At 37.6% G+C, this 24,821-nt stretch overlaps 1 protein-coding gene across 5 annotated transcripts in view; it reads right to left on the bottom strand.

Moving 5' to 3' along the window:
* MND1 (meiotic nuclear divisions 1) overlaps positions 1–24,821 on the bottom strand; it is an 81,621-nt gene that overhangs the window by 36,835 nt on the left and 19,965 nt on the right. For 4 of the 5 annotated variants that reach the window (XR_002123859.1, XR_002123860.1, XM_019641166.1 and 1 more), the window contains exons 5-6: positions 9,533–9,607; positions 6,675–6,789 (exon numbers count right to left, since the gene is read on the bottom strand). Coding sequence is in view for 3 of the 5 variants with exons in the window: in XM_019641166.1 (XP_019496711.1) it covers positions 6,675–6,789; positions 9,533–9,607 (190 nt within the window). In the remaining 2 variants the exon portion in view is untranslated. The remainder of the gene's footprint in view (positions 1–6,674; positions 6,790–9,532; positions 9,608–24,821) is intronic. The other variant, XM_019641169.1, reaches the window with a different exon arrangement.

Raw genomic sequence — 24,821 nt, 5'->3', positions numbered from 1 at the left:
GGGGGGGGGGGGGGCATAGCCACCATCCCACATGGGCGTCGAACCAGCAGCCTTGTTGTTAAGAGCCCACGCTCTATCCACTGAGCCATCCGGGCAGCGGCTCAGCTCAAGGTGCCGAGTTCAGCCTTAGTTGTGGGTGGGCGTAGCGACCATCCCATGAGGGAGTTGAACCTGGCAGCCTTGTTGTTAAGAGCACACACCCTATCCATTGAGCTATCCAGGCGGCAGCTCAGCTCAAGGTGCCGAGTTCAGTCTTAGTTGCAGGTGGGCGTAGCCCACCATCTAACAGGCAATCTTGTTGTTACACCAGCTGAGCCATCCTGCCACCTGTTGGCAGCTCAGCGACAGCTCAGCTTGGGCGCAGCATCACTGGCCCATGTGGGAATCGAACTGGTGGCCCTGTTGCTCAGAGCTCACATGCTTAAGCCAACTTTTAACCAACTAAGCCACTCAGCCGGCCCTCTCTCTATATTTTTTAACATAGGCATTAAAATGTTAATAAATTTCCCACTGAGTAATGCCTTCCTTACATTCCAGTGTGTGTTGGGCCATATTTCAACACTCAGCTAGGCAATTTACAAACTCTGCCTTAGCCTTCTTTCCCTGCTTGCACAGAGTATAAAGGTCAGCAAGAGGTAGGAGATTAGAACCTTCTCAGGTCTTTCCTGAGAACGTGCACAGGTCTATGCATGCATGTGGCCTTCCAGATTTCCAGGAATATATGCTTTTCAAGGCACCTGTGAACATCTCTTTCAGCGTCTCCTTTTAAACTTTTTAGTTAGTCTACTGTTTGCCTTAACTGTTACTTATCACCTAAGATAGCTGCAAAGTTAAAAACTCTTGTCTGTAAGCCTGTTAGCACTGGACATACTCCAAGCGAGGTTAAATAAAGACAACCCTTTCTATTGGTGGCTTTCAGAGAACCGCTCAAGTTGTCAAATAATGACAATTCTTTGGGAATGAAGGTTTTAAAGAGATGCAGCTCCATTCTGCTCCCTCTGATACTAGGAATGCAGGGCTGTTATTTTTCAAGGCTGGAGAGAATGGGTTTAATAAAGGGCAAGTTAAAATACCACAAGTTAAAACACCACAAAACATCTATTGTTGCTGAGATTCAACCATTTTTCTTGATTAGGCAAATCTTTGGTCCATTTCTACAATTTTGGAAAAGATGTGACAATTTTTGCCAGCTCTCATGGAAGGGTCAATTTTCAGAGGTCCTTACATCACCATTTTTACTGTCAATTCTGGCATTTATTTCTAAGAAAATTTCTTAAGTGCTTCTAAGATTTATTTTCAAGTACTTTTGTGGGAACTCAATTTTTACTACAATTTATTTTAATCTGTTCTCAAGTAATGGTCAACATTTATTAACATTAAAATTAACATTTACTTTTTATAAATTATTCCTTTTACTTCTAACCTCTCGGATATTTGTAACTAATTTTGCTAATAATACTTGCTTAATATCAATAATTCAACCGGAATAATGAAAAATAAATATTTCCTACAGGAATTGAGAAATGAGTAAGAGATAATACATATGTCTACAAGAACATAAGGGTTATAGCTATTACCAGCAGAAAAACTATTTAAAAATAAACCATGACAGAATTAAAGATAAGCTTAATTGTTGTAATCTGGGTGTTATACCAATGCTATTAAGAATCAAATCCTATTAAAATCAATTTGTGAAACTCACAATCCTTTAATCAAGTATAATCTGTTCTGCAATAACATGATAGCTGAAATCCTTCATTATCAAAAAGCACTGTTAAAAACAAAAATCTCATGGGGAAAGGGGATTTGGGGTGAGTACAGGTTAAAGTCTAAAAAAGTTCTCTAGAATCAGTGATAGAGATCACTGCCATTTACTATTAATATATTCAAATTTCTTGAATCTGTGGGTTATATTTTCATCAAATTTGAAAAAAAATTAGCCTTTATTTCTGATATTTATCTAATCTGATAGTTACTTCTTAAGATATTTTTCTGGCCTAGAAACCCCTCTTCCCTACCCAACATACACTTTTCTGGGACTCCAATCACACATATATTAATTAGGTCACTTGAAGTTGTCCTACATCTCATGAATGCTATTTTCATTAATTTTTTTTTCTCTCTTTCATTTGGGATAGTGTTTATTGCTATGTCTTCAAATACACTAATCCTTTCTTTTGCAGAGTTTAATCTGCTGTTAATCTAATCCAGTGTATTTTTTGTTTCAGACACTGCAGTGTTCATCTCCTGAAGTTTGACTTGGGTCTTTTTTATATCTTCCATGTGTTTACTTAACTTTTTGAACATATAGAACACATTTATAGTAACTTTTAATGTTATGGTCTTCTAATTCTACTATTTGTGTCAGTTCTGACTAAAGGATTATATTTATTAAGGATCTTGTTTTCCTACTTCTTTATATTCCCTATAATCTTTCATTGCATGACAGACATTATGAATTTTATTTTGCTGGGTGCTAGGTATTTTGTACTCCTATAAATATTTTTGCACTTTGTTTTGGAATGCCAAAAGTTACTCTGCAATAATTTGATGCTTTCAAGATTTGCTCTTATGGTTTCTTAGGTGGGCCGAGAGCAGGCAAGACCTTCTTGAGTACTCTACCAATGCCTTGTAGGTTACAGATTTTTCCAATCTGGCTGGTAAGAATAGGCACTATTCCTGGTCCTATGTGGGTGCCTGGCACCGTTCCTTCTAATCCGTTGAGAACGTTCTTTCCCAGATTTGGGTACTCTTCTCATGCATGTATTGAATACTTGAGGGGAACCCTCTATAATAGAGATTCATGGTTCTCTTTCTGAGTAACTAACTCTCTTTAGTGTGCAGGCCTGTAAACTCTACCCATGTTGGGCTCCCTGAATTCTCAGTTTCATATCCTCAACTAAGGGAGTCTGCAGGACTCCGCCCACGTTCTCCTTCCATGTGCCAACAGCCAGGAAACTCAATAAAATAAGCTGGAACAGTAGGAAGGCTTTGTTTCCTTTCTCTAAGAATAACTGTTCTTCGTTGTCTGATTATCAATTATCTTGAAAAACCATTATTTTATATATTTTGGGGTTTTGTTTTTTTTAGGTGAAAGGATAAATCCAGTCTGTTACTACTCTGTCTTGGCTGGAAGGAGAAGTGCCACATGTGAGTCAAGTTTTATTCATTAGCTGTTCTCAATTTTAAAAGCAGAAGAATTGCACATTATAAAAGTATAAACTGAAGTTAGACTAAAAATTCTTTTTACAGGTATACAGGCTTTGCCAATTATTTTCCTTCAGATTGTAGTTTGGCTGCTTTCCATAGAAAAAGATATCCTACCTTGAAATCTAAAATACATTTATGGAATAATGTAATTATCCTACATATCTACTGTGTATTAAATATGTTGTAGTTTTCTATAATTAATGTATTCTATAAAACTAGGTAATTTTTTTTTTAAAGATTTTTATTGGGGAATTGGGGGATGGGAACAGCGCTGGGGAATTGGGGGAAGGGGAACAGACAAGTTGCTGTCCTTTTGTTCTTCAGTCTAGTTGTGGAGGACGTTGCTTCACTGGCTCAAGTTGGCACCATCATTGCACTCTTCCCGGGTGAGGCAGATCAGTCGCCGGCTTCAGGATGGCCGTTCACTGTGGCTGCTGGCTACACACGGTAGCTCATGGCAACCCACTGCAGCAGGGGCTGCAGCCTACACCGTCGCAGGGGACTCACAGCAGCCCAGCTCCAGGTTGAGCTGTTGTTCAGTATCTTAGCTGTAGAGGGCAGTGTCACTGGCCCTCATATGTGGGATCCAAACCGAGACCCTCTGGCGTCCCAAGCCAGCTCTTAACCAACGCGCCACTCTGCCAGCCCAAACTAGGTAATATTTTTAATGAAGAAAAAAAATAGCACAAAGCCAGGAAGGAAAGACTTATCCTCTCATTCCCCTATTACAATCAGAAATGCACAATGTCAAAAATTAATACATCTGTAACACAATCAATATTACAAATTCTATAGGATCCAAATATAGATCCATCTTATGTGGATTTAATATTAATAAATATTAAAAGATAATCTCATTCTGATATTGATGAAGAATAATAAAGTCTCTTAACTCACTCTAAATCAGAAAACTGTTTCTTCTCATTCACTTAAACCTCATACCCATAGTACTCATTCACATTGGTATGTTTTCCTTGGGTTGAGACACAAAGGAATTACCAAGCTTTTAAATTCAAGAATTAAGATGGAGAGCAGAATTCAGGAAGCCAGTATCAAATTGTAGTTACAACTTCTTCCTCAACTATGCTACTCTATTCTCCAGAAAATCCATCACCTTTTATATACCCTGAAACTTCTTCAAGTTTTTTTTTTCTTTTTAAGAGGCAGTGTACTTGTTAAAACTGCTGCTTGATTCAGAGGTACAAGGAACAGTAACATCTGAAGTTACACGCCTGAAACAGAAGCTTTCCCACTTGATGAATCAGCCTGGCACAATTCTCTATCCGTGTTGATTTTCTGCACTTCAAGATGGTCCACTGTCTTAGGATCACCATCAGTATATGTCAGAGCAGTTTTATGAGCATAAATAAGACTTTTAGTCATTCCTGAGAGGACAGAAGTAATCAAAACCATTAAAAGTACTGTAAAAATGGGAGGTCCTAAGTAGAAGAGATATCAGTCAGGGTCATCTAACCAGGAGACAGCTGTGGCAATACAACGGGGACCACGAAGTGGAAAAGCAGAAACCTTGACTGGGTATGGCTAAGAGATGGGGGTCCTAGACAGAAAAGAGAATGAAATGGGTAAACAAAGAGTTGGCACTTCAAGGAAAAAGTCCAAGAATTACACAAAACTGAAATCAGGAAGGAAGACAGAAACGCGTTGGTTAAAAGCTGGCTTGGGACACCAGAGGGCCCCGGTTCGGATCCCACATATGAGGGCCAGTGACACTACCCTCTACAGCTAAGATGCTGAACAACAGCTCAACCTGGAGCTGGGCTGCCGTGAGTCCCCTGCGACGGTGTGGGCTGCAGCCCCTGCTGCAGTGGGTTGCCATGGGCTACCGTGTGTAGCCAGCATTCAGCGTGAGCGGCAGTCCAGAAGCCAGCAACTTATCTGCCTCGCCAGGGAAGAGCGCAATGATGGTGCCAACTTGGGCCAGTGAAGCAATGTCCTCCACAACTGGACTGTAGAACAAAAGGACAGCAACTTGTCTGTTCCCCTTCCCCCAATTCCCCAATAAAAATCTTAAAAAAAAAAGAGTAATAAGTGAAGGATCAGACTAGGTACTGTTTTACTGCATGACACCAGAATTTTCATGATGAACTGCTTGCTATAGGGCACAGCCATGCTGATCCTGAAAATGAACCAGCTGAAGGTATTAAATCTGGGTAAGAAAACTGTTCTTAATGCTCTTTCCTGAGCTGCTCTAGGGAAGTCACAAAACATTTGATGTTCTCTTTAACAAGCAGTCTGTGTTTCCTTTTAAAGATGAAGCATGAGCAAGCCTAGCTTCCTGGTAGTAACCTCCTACTTGTCACCTGCTGCTTTGATGTGCTCGTGTTCATTGACGGTCATTTCATATTAGTGAAAACTTTAAACCAGATTAAAGTGGTTAATTTTGTAGCAATGGGTTTGGTTAGCCCTTTCTTTTTCAGGATGATGATAAACGAGTCTCTGGGCAGTGTGAAAGACCTCACGTGTTGCCCCAAATACTTAATTTACAGCAAGTGACTGGCTCGGGCGTTCTTCTGCCTCCAGCTCTCTTTGAAAACCACCCTGGGTAATCAGCTAAACCGGGGCCAGTACGTCTCACCATCTAGGCTGTTGCTGCATGTGCATGAACAGTGCCTCTAGGAGCCGTGCAAAGCAGGGGCCTGTCTATAAAATCAAGCTTAACTTTCGATTACATTCACTGGACTGCTTAAAAATTTTAAATTGTAAAGAATACAATAAGGGATAAGTTAATTGTAATCCAACTGTTCTCAGGTCAATTTAAAAGTGCCAAATATTTTCAGTTTCTCTCAAAGCCTTCAATCTCATGGCATAATATCAGTTTTTCTAAAAGTTTCACTTGGAAAAGTTCCCTAAATGAAAAGACAGGCTAAGCCAGAAAAATGTCAAGAAAGTTATTCATATTTTCCTAAGCAATTAAATATAGTTTCTTTCATAATATACTCTCATTTCCTCAAATATTCACATTTCTACCTTTAGAGAAATATATATCAATTATTCAAAATGAAGCTTTAGGGACTCTGATTTAAAAGTAAGGCAAAATATCATTAGTATATTCAATAGGCAAGTCAACACACAGACTGATTTTCTGCAACTGTCAAACTGTTTTTTGTTCGGTATCATTTTTCCTTGAAGATAATGGTGGGTTTCTCTCTAGAACCTGGGGCCAACTTAGCTCCTTCTCTGATTCTTCAGTTTCCTAAGCTTATATTTTATGTCTTTATTTTTCTACCCCATCTATCTTCCTTACTCTTGAAATGCTTAATTTCAAAGTTGTCACTGTTTCATGCTTTAACATGAATATTCCTTTACAAAAATATTAATGAAACATTAATACTATTAATGGCTTTATTTTCTCATAAACATGAGGAATGGTTACCAGGCAACTAGAAGTATAAACTCCTTTTATTAGCAAAGTTAAAAATCCTCAAGATATGATGCAAACTTACGTATTTCTTCCACAACTTGTGGGTCACATTCTTTATATTTTTCTACTTCTGCCTTTAGCTGTTCCCTTTGATCTCGAAGTGAAGAAAGCTCTTTTGCTAGCATGGTTCGCTCTTCCTGCATTCAAAAATAGTTTATGTACAACTAAGACAAACAAAATGCCATATGTTATAAGACTATACATTTATGGACATTTTCATTTTATTTCTCATAATTGATGTGCATTAGGCTTCTGACAATATTTTATATACACATACATCTATTTACAGTATAAGAACAAACTCGATTGTTATTTTTCTCTGACATCTCAAGCATCTTTTACATATATTGACTAACTGAATGGGAATTAATAAGAAGAATGGAATACTCATAAATAGATGTTACCAATTATGTATAAACTCAAAGACTATGTCATCATATGTTAGGAAAAAAATTAGACTGTCTCTTGGGTAGTTTCACAAGAGTGTGTGTGTGTGTATATATATACACACATATATATAGTATATAAGTAATATTTATGGTAACATCTATCATATAATTTTTCTTAAAAGTGTTCTAGACAACTTTTCAACCATTAAGGATTAACAACCTTTAAAAATATTTAAAGATATCAGAAACAACAGAATTATAGCTGTGGCCTCCCATCTCTTTCCTTTAATGCTAAAGAATACAGCTTTTAAGCACAATATGATCCAACAAATACCATTTGAAATTTCTAGCCATAGTTCTAGCAGGTAGAAGTCATAGTGCTACAGGTATTCAATTCATATGTGTAAAACCTGAAAAATAGGTCCAAACTAAAATCAAACATTAGCAAAGGTTATGGTACAGAATTATAGGATAAGTCTGAGGCAAAACCAAGTAGTTCATGCTGCTAATAACACTTGTGTAAGGGCCCTTGCTAGCTTGTGTTTCTGTATTTGTATTTTTCTATTTTTTGCTTTAACTCTTCTCTGGTTCCGTAGCGAAGAAAGCTCTTTGTTAGCATTTGTACAAGTGAATGCTTGTACAGAGCAGCATGCCCTGAAGCTGCACAGTCCAACAGGACTCTGTAATAAGAAAAATGTCCCAGACCTGTGTTCTCCAATGCAGAAAACATTAGCCACAAGTGGCTGAGTACAGGAAATGTGGCTATTGGCACCGAAACACTGAATTTAATTGTGTTTAATTTAAATGTAAACAGCCACATATGATTAGTGTATACCGTATTAGCACAGCTCAGGAGAGATTTTAAAATAACTACAGTATAAGATGGTCATTATTTGCCATCCACATTCATATTATACATGCTCCACAATGAAGAATGAGAGGAGAAAAAGCTAATGAAGGCGGGGGAAGCAAAGTGGTAAATATCCGTGGTGCGATGATAGTTCCAGAAACCCTCAAGTGGGCGCCACCTCAGACTATTACTAGCACTGAGACCTTTGCCACATTACTTCATCTCTTTGTGCCTTCAGTGACTCAAATGTAAAAATGGAGACAGTAATAGCAACGGCCTCCTAGGACTGTTGGCAGGATTCAAAAAAAAAAAAAAAAAACGTGTTTGGAACAGTATTCTGCCTGGCTCATAGTAGGCAGAATACTTATGTTCGCTATTTCTTCTTCATCATCATCATCCGCACCTGCATGATCATCACCTTGAATAATATTTAGTAGATGAGGCCTAAGTATTTCTGAAAAATCCTGATTGGTGAACTCAGGATGAACACAAGGGTTCATCTTTCTTAGAAGCCATTCTCAACTACCATATTCTTCTGATAGCTGCAGGCATCAAATAGGTTTGCTACTGGTTTTTTCCTCATTTCAATGGTTCCAGGGCACTGGGTAACACTCTGAAGACTGGCTCACAACTTGTGGGCATGGGTAGGTCACCATTAGTTGAAAGTGCTTCTATATGTCATTGCCAATGTTAAGGAAAAAGAGGATCAAATAAAGAAGTAGTAATTGCTACTATCAATCGAAGGAGAAATGTAACAGCTTCAGGTTATGCCCAGAACTTACCTTCCCTTGAATATTCTTCAGAAATCACCATTCTTCAATTCCTATCTGTGACTGTGCTGACTATTCACATGAAAGAAGGTATGTGAAATAACTTTGAAAAGCATAAAGCCACTGTAAATCTGTCATGTATTCTTTTCTACAGTGTGACACGTTTTTGAGTCTCTTTCACAATCAAGTGGCACAAATAGACACCTAGACAGAATGCTTAGTGGTTCCTGTTACTCTTCAATGTTTTCTCAAGTCATCAACCCACAACACCTGAGATAATGATGAAACTAGAGAGGACAGTGATTTTTAAAAACCTCTAACATAATACTATAGAGAACACTGCACTTTGGAAAATAAAGAGTAGGTCAATGCTCACTTAAACAATTTAGAAATATTACAAGGCCACAGGATAGATACTACGTTGATGGTGTTCAATTTGTTCTGCGCCAAGACTTCAAAAAAATGGCTCTTAAGAGTGTACGCAAACATTTATATAGGGCTTACCTTGTGCCAGGTTCTCTTTTAAGTGCTTTGCCAATATTAGTTTAATCCACACAATAACCAAATGAGGTAGATTTTATTATTCCCTATTTTACAACTGAGAAAGCTGAGAACAGGAGTTTAGGAGACTTTTCAAGCCAGGCAGTCTGGCTCCTGAGTTTATGGCTCTATGATGTGCTGCCATATGCACAATACAATAATCATAAATCTCGATTCCCAGTTAGAGAATCCTACCAGGGCAAATCTTCACGTCCTTTGCTGGACTCCCTTCTCTTCCAGTGGGAATGGCAAACTCTTCACAGGAAGCTCTATGTCCTTATTCTTCTATTTAGAATTGACATTATTAAAGAATCTACAGACACAAACTTACCGTTTCATGTCGGCCAATTTTAGCTTTCTCGATGCTTTTCTGCAGGTTTTCGTGCTTTTGGTTCCCCTCAGATAACTAGAGAATTAAAACAAATAAAATAGCTTGCTAAGATAAATTTGCTAAACATAAAGTTTACGAGTCAAAAATGACAAAATGAGATTTGTCTTTAGCCCAAGTCAATGTAAAAAAAAGGTCAAAGACTATACTGGAAAGTAACCTCAATTCGAAAAAATCAAGAACCATAAATCATTAGGGCAGACTGAAATAAAAAAAGTTTAAAAAGATTTCTTCCTATCCTAAGCAGAAAAATGACCAATATGCTCTTAACCTTTTCTAGTCTTCATTTATCAGGTTCCCCACCCCCATCCCAAAAAACCTGAGGTATGTGATTTAAAAACTGACTGAAAATTCAAAATCTGTTCTATATAAATTCTCTTCGAATTTCACTTTGCTTCTGACTAGTCTTTTCAAAACACTCTAGATTGGACCGGCCGAGTGGCGCGATGGTTAAGAACTGGCTTGGGATGCCAGAGGGCCCCGGTTCGGATCCCACATATGAGGGCCAGTGACACTGCCCTCTACAGCTAAGATGCTGAACAACAGCTCAACCTGGAGCTGGGCTGCCTTGGGTCGTCGGCGACGGCGTAGGCTGCAGCCCCTGTGGCAGTGGGTTGCCATGGGCTGCCGTGTGTAGCCAGCAGCCAGCGTGAGCGGCCAGCAGCCGCAGTGAGCGGCCGTCCAGAAGCAAACGACTGATGTGCCTTGCCCGGGTAGAGTGCAATGATGGTGCCAACTTGGGCCAGTGAAGCAACGTCCTCCACAACTAGACTGAAGAACAAAAAGGACAGCAACTTGTCTGTTCCCCTTCCCCCAATTCCCCAGCGCTGTTCCCAACCTTCCCCAATTCCCCAATAAAAATCTTTAAAAAAAACAAAAAAAACCCAAAAAAAACACAAAACACTCTAGATTATTTCTTATATGCTTGTAGTATTGTGACCTGTTTCATTAACATAGAGTCAAAAATGCATGCATAACTTATTATTCTTAAATAAGATACTTCATGAGGAATTGATACTTTATATACTAAGTTCTCAGAGAAGAAAAAATCTAGTAGCCTGTGGCTAATTTTACGCATGTTGTAGGCACCTTAAAAGTGATCAGCTTAAGCATTTTACTGAGCTTAGAGAGTAGTAAATTATATGTGGGAATGGATTAAATAATACCAGCATAAAGAGATTATAGATATAGAATATTCATTAGCATGTGGCTGGGCCCACACCAAAAAGGACCTGTTAATGTCAGCATACTGCCTCCCCTTCTTAACTTTTTAAATCTGACCTGGGCCCATGACAGGAAATTCCCAATACTAAATTCTCCACCACATCTGTTGCTATAAACTAGTCCGACATCGCAGTCTCACGTGATTGGGTGAGGGCCTTCTTAAAATATACTGCACTCCTCCTTCATTCGTGATTTACGAACATTTAGAAAATAACGATTGGATGAATGGTCTCTTTTGGTTGATTATATGAAACTGACCTATCACAATATGACCTAGTTATATGTAAAGGGCAAATAATAGTCAGATGCTCTTTTTTGCTTAAAAATAAAAAAACAGTATCTTCAAAAAGTTGGTAGTTTTACCCTAGCTTTAGGAAATCTTCTACTTCTCCATATGCATGAAGGAAGCATTGTCAGCCGTCACCTAATGGTTGTCTCATCGCTGATTCTAATCCATAGCACAAACAAGATCTGTCTCTGATGCCCAGGCACCACCCCCAAACCAGTTACACCTCTTCCTGAGAGTAATTATCTTCCTAAGTTAAAAAACAAAAAAACTTCTGTAGATTTAAGAGCCAAAATAAACTTTAAAGCCCTAAATTTATCAAGGAGATAGAGTTCTTTAAAATAAGGGTTTCCATTTATAAAATAACACTATGTTTACAAAGTTAATATTCCACCCTGAAGGATCCACTTGAAATAATTAATTAATACATGTAACATTTTAATTCAGGAATAGAGACTTTTCCAAAGAAAAAACACATATACATATTAGTACTACATTTTTTTCATTAAAAATGTTTTTAAAATAACTAGATAGGTAGATGTTATCCAAAAAGTTAATAATTATATAAAAATAAGTCAATAATTAATGGATATATATCTTAATTATATTAATGAAGTATCTTCCAGGTATTGTATGTCTGCTTGTAATTACTTACAACTTAAAAGCACTTGAAAGAGAGCTAGTTCAGCAATTCCTTAACTCTAAAAATAACCTTATGTATTTTAAATGTGATTTCATGATTTGTCATTTTTAGTACCTGAGTAATGAAGGGAGGCACAATCTAAATGATGTTATCAAAAGAGAAGTTTCTGCTGATTATCCTAAGTACTGAAACAGTCTGGTTCAGCTCAATAGTGAAGTATTCTTGGCTCTCTGTTTAGTTCTTAAAATCTCAACTACTGGAAACAATGAAAGCAACTCGTGTGAGGCGGCCCTTGCTATCAGTTTTTCATCTACACATCCTTTAGAAGCAAGACTGCTATAGTTCCTAACATGTACTTTGGAATTAAACCAAACCCAGGCTTCAAGTGATAAGAGCTGATATTTTCAGCCACTGTATAGCTACTACCGTGTTTCCCCCAAAATAAGACTGGGTCTTATATTAATTTTTGCTCCAACAATCTACATTGATTCAATTATTCATGTACAAAAATCTACATTTATTCAAACAGTCAAGTCTGGCTGACGATCTTACCTGGGGCTTATGTTTGGGGTAGGGCTTATATTACGCACATCCTGAAAAATAATGCTAGGGCTTACTTTCCAGTTAGGTCTTATTTTCAGCAAAACACGGTATCTAAACCAGTAGTTCTCAAACTTTAGCATGTATCAGAATCACCTGAAGGGCTTGTTAAAACACAGTTTTCTGGGCTCCACCTCCCAGTTTCTGAACAGTAGGTCTGGGGTGGGGGGAGCCTAATAATTTGCATTTCTAACATATTCCCAGGTTATGGTGATTCTGACACTTCTGGTAAGAGTCAGAACACTTTTGAGTACTGATCTAAACAAAACCTGTTGTGACAACAAACCCAACTAAATACAGAAGATATTAATATGAGAGGCTAACAGCTAGTTCATCAACAAAAATTAAATACTGCTAAATATTGGAACCTGAACTTGAAACAAAATATCTTAATATTTCTGTCACTAGAAGAAATTTTAAAACTCCACATTTACAAAATTAGAAAAAGGAGTGATGACTCTATATTCAAGAAAGGTATTCATTCACCATAGGATTCCTTTAAAGAGCAAACTCGCCTGACACATATCATAACATGAAACAAGAACCAACTATACACTGATTCAAATCCATTTCCAGCTCAGAACAAAACAGCAGCAGCAGCAGCACCAACAAAAAGTACTATAATTAGTAAGAGCAGGATTTCATCTTTAGATTTGAGGATCTGACACAATGCTTCTCTTTAATGCATTCCAGGCCACCTATACAGACACTCGGGGTTGAGAAACATAATGCCAATGTTTTCTCAAGGGCTAATTCGTTGCCTGGAGGAACTGCCTATTCATAAAAGGAACAGAAAGATTGATTCAAGCTGGCTGCTCTGGAATTCTGATTTGCTCCTTTTTAGAAATTAAAAAAAGAAAAAATCAAAGCATTAGTGAAGGAATACAGAGTTTTCATAGGTGGGAAAGAATGTCAAGGAACAGAGAGGGGAAAAAGAAGTAACAGCAAGAGAATCCAGATCTGTCTATTGTGTTATCAAAATCCATGTACAATGTTATGGAAAATAGGTTCTATGTCGTTTGTTTTCCGTTGAAAAAAGTCAGGATCATTTAAAATTTTGTATGTTTAAAAAGTCTTGTTAAAGAGTATCTAAAACTTTAAAATTTATCTTTTAAGGCAATAGTCCATGTAGGAGTCAATCATAAGGAAACAATAAACATTATAAAGATATATTTATAAAGATGAGAGCCATGTAATTATCTTAATACAAAAATGTTAAATTAATATTTCATGATATAGATGTGTCATAATTATGTAGCCAAAGGAAATGTTTTGGAAGAATTTGTAACAATACTAAAATACTCAGAGAATAGAGCTTTTAAAAGGTGGAAACAAAACTGTCAATATATTTGAGAGCCTACCTGACAAAAAAAACATACAAAATTTTTAAAACGTTTATCTCTATATTGTGGAACACACTTTAAAATTTTCTATATAATGAGCATATATAACTATTATTTAAAAAATTGTTTTCCCATTATAAGCAACACATTAATGTACTCTCAAGAGATTAAAATGAGTATTGTTTTAAGAGACCCAAATGCAGAAGTACTTCAAGTCCCCTTTAGCTCCCCACCTGTGTGCCTCCCCCACAAACCCCTCCCCAGACGTGACGCCTATAAAGTCTAGTGGGCATCCTTCCTGTCCTATTCCTTTGCTTTATATTTAGATATAGATCAACACACAGAACATTTCAAAACACATATGGGATTATCCTTTACATAATGTTCTGCGACTGAACTTTTTTCAGAGAAATTTCCATGTCGACATATGTATGTAAATCTACTTAATTTTTAAAAATACATTTATCTTTTAGGGCAGCTTTAGGTTCACAGCAACACTGGCTTGAAGGTACAAAGAGTTCCCGTATAACTCGTTCCCATCGTCCCAAAGAGAAGCTTTGCCCGTTAGAGCAGCTCCCCAGTCCTCTCTCCATGCAGCCCCCGGTACCTGCATTCTGTTTCCTAGCGCTATGAATTTGCCTATTCGAAGTACTTCCTATAAGAGGACTCATACCATATTTGTTCTTCTGTGTCTGGCTTATTTCACTTGTCAAAATGTTTTCAAGGTTCATCCATGTTGTGGCTTGCATCATAATTTCATTCCTTTTTATGGCTGAATAATAAATATTCCATGGTAGGTATATAACATGTTTTTTATAAAATCCATTTATCTGTCGATGGGCATTGCATTGTTTCTATCTTTTTTTTTTTAAGCTGAGCCATCCTGCTTGCTACCTGTTGGCAGCTCAGCGGCAGCTCAGCTAGAGGGCCGGGAATTGATCCGGCAACCCTGTTGCTCAGAGTTCGTGCTCTTGAGCGAGCTCTTAACCAACTGAGCCACTCGGCCGGCCCTTGCATTGTTTCTATCTTTTAGCTACTGGTAATAATGATGATATGAACATTGGTATACAAGTGTCTGAATCCCTTCCCTGGGTATATGCCTCAAAGTGGAACTGCTGGATCATATGGTAATTCTATGTTTAACTTTGAGGAACTACCATACTGTTTTTCCACAGTAGCTTCACCATTTTACATTCCCACCAGCAATGCATAAGAGTTCGATTTCTCCAACACTTGTTATTTATAATTTTTTCTTTTCTTTTTTTTAATAACAGCCATCCTAATGGGTGTAAAGTGAAAGTTGAACTTTTAGTCGTTTCGCCCTTCACCGACAGTACATAACAGGCTTATTCCCTGCAGGTTTTCCCAAAAGTGGAAACTGGTAATAGTTTAAAAAATTGATAATCTGATCGATGAAAAATGACATCCTGTTATTGTTTTAATTTGTATGTTTTTGATTATTGAGATTTGGCACCTTTCATATATCAATTGATCATGTGTATTTCTTCAATGATTTGTTTGATAGTACCTTTTGACCATTATTTTATGGCACTATCTACTCTTTTCTCTTATACTTTTAGGAACTACTTATATGTAGTAAGTGGTAATTACTTGGTTATAAATGTTTAACTTTTAATGTTGTCTTTCAATGTACAAGTTTTTTTTTTTTTTAGCTGAGCCATTCTGCCACCTGTTGGCAGCTCAGCTCAGGCCGGGAATCGAACCGTTGTTGCTTAGAGCTCGCACTCTTGAGCGAGCTCTTAACCACCTGAGCCGCTCAGCCGGCCCACAATGCACAAGTGTTAACTTTTATGCAAATGAATCCATCTTTTGGCTTCCAGATTCAGCATCTTGCTTAGAAAAGCCTGTCAAACTAATACTGTACAAATAGTTTCCTTCTACTATTTGTAGAATATTCTTTTGATCTTTTCCATTTTAAAAGGCCTCTGGTTTATTTTGGAAATGGTGTGAATTAAAGACCTAACTTCATTAATTTCAATGGATATCCAATTATCCCTATAACTCATTGAATAGTCTGTCTTTTCTCCACTGAATCGATAAAGTATGGCATCTTTATCATAAAGTAAATAAGTATACATGATCCTGCTTATAGCTTCCCTATACTGCTTTACTTATCTGTTTGTATATTCTTACACAAATAGCAAGTTTTAATTACTATAACCTTATATTTTTGATATCTGATAGTGAAAATCCCACTTCATTGTTCTTCCTTTTTAATACTTTCTTGGTTCTTCTTGCAGTTCCTCTAACACATGAACTTGAGAATCATCCATAAAAATCTAGTGGGATTTTGGTTACCATAACATTAGCTATATAGACATAAGTTGATTTTAGTTGAGTTCTCTCATTCTTTAATGTGTTGTTCCATTTATTTAAGAGTTCTTTCCTGTTTGTCAGGAGAGTTTGGTAGTTTTCTTCATGTAAGCCTTGCTCATTCCTTGTTGGAGTTCAATGCTGTTTTTGGTGCTGAGGGATAAGCAATGACCCCAGGTGTAAGTCTATCAACGTATGGAATGCTCTTTGCCACTGTGGTTGAGTTCAAATGGTATTGAATCAAAATAAAGTCAAAGTATTTTGTTCAGTGGTTGTGGAAACAACTCTCTCCTGCCCTCTGGAGATTCTAAACTCCATAGCTACAAGAAGCAGATATCCCAAATTACTGCTGGCAGCCATCTTAAAACTATGAAGAAAACCAACTTGAGGACATGAACATCACAGAAAAGGGAAAACCAAGATAAATGCAGGGAAACACAGTCTGAATCTTGACAAAATGATGCCTGAGGAATGCTCTACTTTTGAAAAGTTTTCATTTAAATGAGCCATTAAATCAATCTCAGCTTTATTATTTATACCAAGTAGACTTGGTTTTTCTGCCATTACCACAGTAAACATTTTAACTGTTAAAAATGGATAAAGCTTTAAAAATAGTCTATTTCATATAGTGTTGGCCAGCAATAAAAGCTGTGAAATATTTTGGAAGACATCAAATTTAAAACCATTCTTATTCCTCTATACTGGGTTACAGAACAAGTCTCCAAGAATATGAGTGGGTGGGAATCAAGTAATACATGCTAGGAAAAGCTCTTCATTAATAAGCATTTATAACGTGTCCACTACAGACAGTTACAATACTATAGGCTCAAATCTTTTCACTAAATTAATATAGTAACAAATAACTCAAGGCCTGTAGTGAGCACTGAATGTGTTGAATATTTTTGAATTAAATTATTTTTCTTTGTGAGACAGTGATTATTAAAAGATAATGCTCTGTGAAGCTAGTAAAAATACAGCAGATTAGCACTCCATTTAGCCAGGAAATCAAATTTCCAGCAATCCAACCCTGTGGAACACATTTAAGAACCTGGAAATGAGAAAACTACACCAGAAATCCTAAATAATGGACACAGGAAAAGTGTGGGAATCCCATTAAGAAAGCAACATAAAGAGAAACTGAAGCGACTCAGTAAGTGCATGCTTGTGAACCCAAAAAACTCAGACACTCACACATAATACCTGCTGAAGATAAGATCCAAATAATCAAAAATTACAATGTGAAGAAATCAACTGTTAGAATCATAGCGGTGCACAAAAAACAACAGACTGGCATTCCTTCAACTAAAAATATCAGGAACATGCTCAATAAGATTCCAGTAAAACAAGAGATGTAGAAAACTAAAGAAATTACAAGGAAAAAAGGTAGGAGATTTGAAACTGAAATATTTAAAACCAAATTATTTTAAACTGGACTATATTTAATTTCTAGGAAGTGATAAAAATATGAGAAGTAGTCAAGAGATATGGAAAATAGAAAAAGGTCCAACAGAAGCTTTATGGTGTCATGAGAATGAATCTTAGAAGATATGATACTGTATAGTTAAAGTCTTATGCAGAATCCAATTAGAAGTCATTTAGATATTTTGAAAGCCAAAGACATGCAAAATCCAATTGATTCAGTGAAGGAAGTTAGATACAAAATTATGGAGGATTATAGACTCTTCAGACATGAGAGCCAAGTTCTATCTAATACGACAAACTCAGCGATGAGCGCGAAGCAGTAGAGGCTACTAATTGTCTACCAACACCTATTCTTTCTTAGTAACAGGACCCCTGACACTAGTGAAAATAAATAGGAATTATGTCTGCCATTTCTTAACAGGAAATCTCTGTTAAGAAACCCATCTATCTGAGAAGGAAATCCAAAATCCACTTGGAAGGGCAATGCTAAAATTATTTGGAACAACAATGGTTTCTTTAATAAGTAGATTTTTTTAAATCAAGGGGAGACTTAGAAGTATAAAGATGAGCAGATTTGTATTAATATTTTTGTGTTAAGAAATAACCTATACATATTTTGCAGTAAAACCATAGAAGCAACTTAATTCCTCCCTCTAACTGCTAATTTAAAAACAGATCAGTGAGGGAAGTACTTCCTCTGCCACTGGGTAGAGCTGGGAATCCCATAACTTGATTTTTGGCTACTCAATCAAGACCTACAATTATTTTAAGTTGTCAAGCAAAGCCTAGATTTAGAAATGAGAATGTCTAACATGAAAATCGACACTCAAATCTTGATTTAAAAGTAAGACTTCTCCCCTTTTCAGCAACAGCTGGCTGTGGTGGGTCTTTTGTAAACAGGGCACACTCTCCTTTTCTCTGTCCTGGTTTTGAGCTTCTGTTCTCCCTCCAGCCCAATGACTCCAGTTCTGTTTCCTGTCTCCCATCTCTCCCAAGGCCTGGAGAAGGGGAGAGACAACAGGTAAAGGAGATAGGAAATATCACACTTAGGTGCTGTTGTTAAGATGCCTCACTGCTCCAGGGGCCTGACAGATGTTTAAGCTGAATCCTTGCATGGATATGCTCCAGGGTTCTTTGTAGGCTTCCCTGTTGGGCCCCCCTAACTATAACCCCCAGGATACAGAAGACACATTCTATTCCTCTGGGGGCTACACGGCATTCCACCCCTCACCACCCCCCTTACCCAGCTTGCCCCGACTCTCTTCCAGCCTGGTTTTTCAGAGATTCATTCCACACAGGCTCTTAGTGTTAGGTTTCAATACCCTCAGGGACAGAATTTAACATAGTTCCAGGTGGGCTCTTGTTCTGTCTTTTGAGTGTGGCTCACATGTGGTCCACGGGGACACTCATGTACCCAACAACTTCCAGGGTTATTGGCCAGTTTCTTACTGTTATATATTATAATAACTCACAGAATCTACCAATAGACTACATAGATGCTAAAATTATTTTTACATAAGTGCTTATTTTCCTATTGCCTTTCAAGAGCACTGGGAAGTAATACGCTCACATTTTACTCCTAAGATTTCCAAAACTTCTTAGGAGGATTAAGATTACCCACTATTGAAATTTCTAATGAAAATGTTACTTAAATACTACTTAAAATGTTTTGATCCAATAAGCTATTCAATTTCTTTAAGTAATTTAGTTTCATTAGAAGCCACCAATCTAAAATACAATAAATTACTTGCTAAAAAGCATCAGTTCAAGGGCTTGAGCTCAAATTTCTATTGAACTTAAATAGAATTAATTTAAATTTAAAGTTTTAAATTTCTATTTAGGCCAGTTTATAATAAACTTCACATTAACTTTATGAAGCTAAAGAAAAAGTCATAAATAATAGTGCTGAGAAAGTGATTAATTTTAAGTACTTGCCCATAAAGTCTTTTTTATCTTTATAAGAGAATAATGCTCTTTCTTCTTTGTCTATTTTTGCCTCTGCCTCGTATAGCAGAAAGATTCAAGAAAGCTTGGATTTGGGCTGGCCGAGTGTGGCACGTTGGTTAAGAGCTGGCTTGGGATGCCAGAGGGCCCCGGTTCAGATCCCACATATGAGGGCCAGTGACACTGCCCTCTACAGCTAAGATGCTGAACAACAGCTCAACCTGGAGCTTGGTTGCCATGAGTCGCCGGCGTTGGTGTGGGCTGCAGCCCCTGCTGCAGTGGGTTGCCATGGGCTACCGTGTGTAGCCAGCAGCCAGCATGAGCGGCCAGCAACTGCAGTGAGCGGCCATTCAGAAGCCGGCGACTGATCTGCCTCGCCCGGGAAGAGCTCAATGATGGTGCCAACTTGGGCCAGTGAAGCAACGTCCTCCACAACTAGACTGAAGAACAGAAAGACAGCAACTTGTCTGTTCCCCTTCCCCCAATTCCCCAGCACTGTTCCCATCCCCCAATTCCCCAATAAAAATAAAAATAAATAATAATTTAAAAAAAAGAAAGCTTGGATTTCAGAAGATTAGAAAGACAAATTAATGCTTTCTCTTCTGCATCCTAAATATTGGGTTGTCGGAAAAGTCATGATGCATGTTTGCGACAGATGCACTAGTTCATTTTTGGAAGTACTAGAGTCATTCGCATCTGTTATTGCTATGTCATTTGACAGCTGCAAGTTCTAGCTTCATTCTAAATAAAAACTGAGCAATTTGGTTGAGTTTTGGAGATTTTACAAGTTTAAGATGGAAGACCAAACTGTGCATTTTTGCCATATTTCACTGTTTTACTTCCATACAGGGAAGAATACACCTCAAGCTTGTGAAAAGTTGCATAAAGTTTACGGTGACAATGCTCTAGAATGTCAGTGTCAACGATGGTTCACGAAATTCAGTGCCAGTGATTTTCATCTCAATGACGATCCTCAGTCAGGGAGGCCCACTGAGGTTGATGACAAAATAAAGGCATTGATCAAGTCAAACCCAAGTTACATGACACAAGAGATTGTAGAAACACTGAACATCCATCATTCAAGTGTTTATGACCATCTGAAGAAGCTGGGATATGTAAGCACGCTTGATATTTGGGTTCTGCACGAACTCAAAGAAGTTCATTTGATGGTGCGTATAAACATCTGCCATATGCTCATTAAACTTGAGGAAAACGATCCTGTTTTGAAGCGACTGATAACTGGTGATGAGAAGTGGATTGTTTACAACAATGTGGTGTGCAAATGGTCTTGGTCCTGCCGTGATAATTCGCCTCAAACGACATCGAAAGCAGACATTCATCACTGTGGTGGGATTTTAAAGGTGTCGTGTTTTTTGAGCTCCTACCAAGGAACCAAACAATCAATTTGAATGTGTAGTGTCGGCAATTGGACAGTTTGAACAAATCTATCATCCAGAAACTTCCAGAGCTTGTTAATTGTAAAGGAGTTGTGTTCCATCGCGACAACGCAAGACCACACACAAGTTTGATCACCCATCAAAAATTACTGGAGCTTGGATGGGATGTGTTGCCACACCCACCATACTCGCCTGACCTTGTGCCATCAGACTTCCACTTGTTTCGCTCTCTTCAAAACTCCTTGTGTGGTATAACGTTCAATTCAGATGAGGCTGCAAATCAGCACCTTGTTCAGTTTTTCACAAATAAAGACAGGTCCTTCTATGAACAAGGAATTATGAAGCTCACTGAAAGATGGCAAAAGGTTACCGAACAAAATGGAAAATATATGATTGACTGATCTTTGTTCTTTGAAAAACATAGACAAAATACGTCATGACTTTTCTGACAACCCAATAGCTTTAGCAGAGTGAAGAGAACAATCTAACCCATTCGGATGGTAAACTAACTCAAGAGTTGAGAGCATCCAAACAAACTAAGATTTGCTGCAAGCATAAGGGTTAAAAATTACTGAAAAGATGAAAGGCACATAGTTATAAAAAATAATTAACAAAATTTAAAATTGAGGTTGTTTTGCATCTAATCAAAAGCTATTTTTCAAAAGAGTTATAGTGTAGGAAATTTATGGTTATAAATAAATATGAATACTAGGGAACCTGAATAAAACCCTATACTTGAATCTGATGAAATGCAGGCCTGGGTGTTTGAACCACGTCCTTTGGTCAAGTGAGAACCATATTTTCAACAAAAAAAGCACTCAACTAACAGGGCTATTTTTGTGAAACCTCTAAACACATAAGGCAGCCAGAGACATTAGGAATATTGAAATATTAAAATGTGTAAAATATTGATATGCTTTTTTGAGGGAAAAACAAGCCAAATGAACTGAAAGTAGGGCTACCCCAGGAAATCAAGGATACATATGATTTGGACACTGCCACCACCTGGTGGTGTGACATCAAAATTGTAGGTCTAGTTGTTGGTGAATTAAATCTTTTCCAGGTTGGTTGATTTGGGGAGAAAATTTAGTTATGAAGAATATTTGTGACAAACCTATAACATATAAAACACAAAAGAGTGTTTTGGGCATGGTAAAGAGAATTCTATAGTTCCAAAGTCAGGCTTCTCAAACTCATCCAGCAAGCAGCTCCAAATAGCAAGAGGGAGTAATTCCTGGAGGAAAGTTTAGAAGCCTAGTCCAAAGCTAACTACTACAGAAGCAAAACAAACACACAAATATAAAAAATAAATTTCTTAAGTCCTATTGTAAAACTTCTTACAAGTTTCACAGTTGTAATATTATTATAATCTTGCATTATTTCAAATTATTTACCAATAAAATTACTTAGTTTATATACTTCCCCTATCTATCACCCACCCCCAATTTTTGAGTCAATCAATTTCAACAAACATATATTTAACTCTTGATTATCTAAGACGATAAGAGAGAAGTAATAAAAACATTCAACTTAAAGAACTTTTAAGTGCATACAGCTAAAATTTTGCAGACCCTGACAGTTGCCTCTTTAAAGCCTTTATTTGTAAACTGAACTCCAACTTTGTTCAGATTGGGATGGAAATGTGCTCAGAGAGAATGGGTCCCTTCCAGGTCTCAGAGGGTGAGCTAAGATGGCTTACCCTTCCCGTGTGAGCATATACTTATACTGCAGACCTGGCCAATGAGACATAAGGGGAAGCCTACTTGGAGAAGGGGACATTCTGAGATTTTCCTGATGGATAAAAAGAGAGGGGGATATACAAGAAGAAAGTCCATATTTCTTCTCGCTTTGGACATTGTCATGGGTAGATATAGGGGCTGTAGTACCTACTCGCATCCAAAAAGGGAAAGCCAAAAAAATGTCAGAGAAGCCGGTCCAGACCTCTGATACCAATACGTGGTGAGATTAACCAATCCTGAAAGAGCCCACACCTCCAAACTTCTTACGTAAGATAAAGAACCCCTATTATTTAAGCCACCATGGATCTACTTCTCCATTATTTGTGACTGAAAATATCTTGATGCATGCATATAAAAAAGAAATAAAATACACCAAAATATCAACAGTAATTAGTTTTAAATGATGGGATTACAAACACTTTAAACCATTTTCTTTATTCTCTTTTCTACAGTGAATACTTTTGAAATTTATTAAAGAAAAATGTAAATGTCAATATTTAAAAATATTACAATATGTAGTTTTTGTAGCTTGAAAAGTTCTCACTTGCAAATGTCATCTCAAAGATACAAATCTAAAGTATTCTCAATGGATACAGGGAACAGATGGATCGTCCATAAAGCAGGCACTATACATACACTAATAGAAAGCTGACCACGACACTTCAGTGCCTTGTAATGGAGGGGTTATTATGGGTAAGGAATTATGGGTGAGCTCTTGGAGAGACTCCACACAGGTATATTTAATCAGTAGAGCTTTGAACATGTTGGGATGTAATTTGCCAACTGGCAAGACTATTTCTGGTAGCAACACAGAATATATATCAGCTCTGGGGATAAGTAGTCTAGGGCAATAAGTAGTTTTATCTGCTGAGACACACCCATAAAGGTGTGTTTCCCAGTGTGTTCCACAGACCATTCTACCTCCTAAACTCCCCAGTCTGTCTATTATCCCCAATCCTTGGGCCAGTGTCTTGGTTTAGGACTTCATGCTCTCCTAGCAAGACAATTTCACAGTGCACACTCCTGGGGGAGGAGTAGCCTTACAGCCAACAGAACCATCTTTCTAAAATAAGGCTCTTATTCTCTCACTTCCCTACTCAAAATCCGTCAGCATAGCTACACAGAGCCCTTCATTGTCAGCATCTGCCTACCGATCTAGCTAGGGGTCATTCACCCCTCACACAACCGAGTGGTACAAAACAACGCAAGATCCTCTCACACAGGATGTACTTCTACACACACCAGGGGTCTGCCTATAGTAACAAAAGCTAAAGCCTTTACTGTGTATTAGTCATTGCTGCAAGCAGTTACACAGAACACATTTAATTGTCACGATTACATTTTACAGATGAGAAAACAGAGGTACAAGAGGTTTCTAGTAAGTGAAAAAGGTTGGATTTGAATCTAGAATCCACTCTCTTGAACCCCTGTATTATATTGCCTTAATATACTGGTTTCTGTACCCAGAATTCCTCTCACCCTAACTCCCTTATGAACTCCCACATGTTTCCAGAACCAACATGTAACTGTCTCCTTCCTTAACTGTAAAGACTTTCCTCAGCAGAATTAACTATCACCCTCTTTTGTACCACCATCTTCACTGGTCCTGCACGTATCACACCATATTGCAATGATCTGTTGACATGTGTGTCTCACACGACTGTGAGGTCCTAGAGGACAGGAACTCCTAATTGATCTATATGTCCCTCTCGGCAGTCCCTCTTGCCTGCCATAGCAAGAATCACTAATTACTGAACTGAAAGAATTTCATTAGAGGTAATGTCTATTTTTATTCAAAAACATTTCAAGTTATTACCACTGTACCATAGTGACCCTACTTTATTTACTCAGTTTTGGCAATAAAGAATTTTATATATTCACCTTTAAAAACTGGTTTGAAACAAATCTTTAAATTATCCTGAGAATCTACCAGTGTCTCCCAAAACCAATACGCTGTATCTGAAATTCAGCTCAGTGTCGACAGCGAAATGTAAACTGACTCCTAGAAAATCTGCCCCCGAAACTACCTTCCACTAGTGATAAATGGGTTGTAAACCACAGCCTGGGTGAAGAACTATGGAAGATCTTAGCAGATCTGGAAAACAAAAGAAAGAGTATGATTTCATGATTCTGACCTTTTAAATAAAAGAGTCAGTTAAAAACTGCTATAATACAGACTTGGTGTAGCACTAACGAAATCCTCTGAATCAGAGAATGGTTACCATTAAGACTAACTTCATATCCTTTGTTTCCTTTGATTCTCATTCACTTGTCAAATAGCTGCCACATGCCAAGAACTG

Source organism: Hipposideros armiger, unplaced genomic scaffold (assembly GCF_001890085.2).
Source record: "Hipposideros armiger isolate ML-2016 unplaced genomic scaffold, ASM189008v1 scaffold_58, whole genome shotgun sequence".
In the NCBI taxonomy this organism is placed as follows: Eukaryota; Metazoa; Chordata; class Mammalia; order Chiroptera; family Hipposideridae; genus Hipposideros; species Hipposideros armiger.
This window is presented reverse-complemented; position numbering and strand designations above follow the sequence as displayed.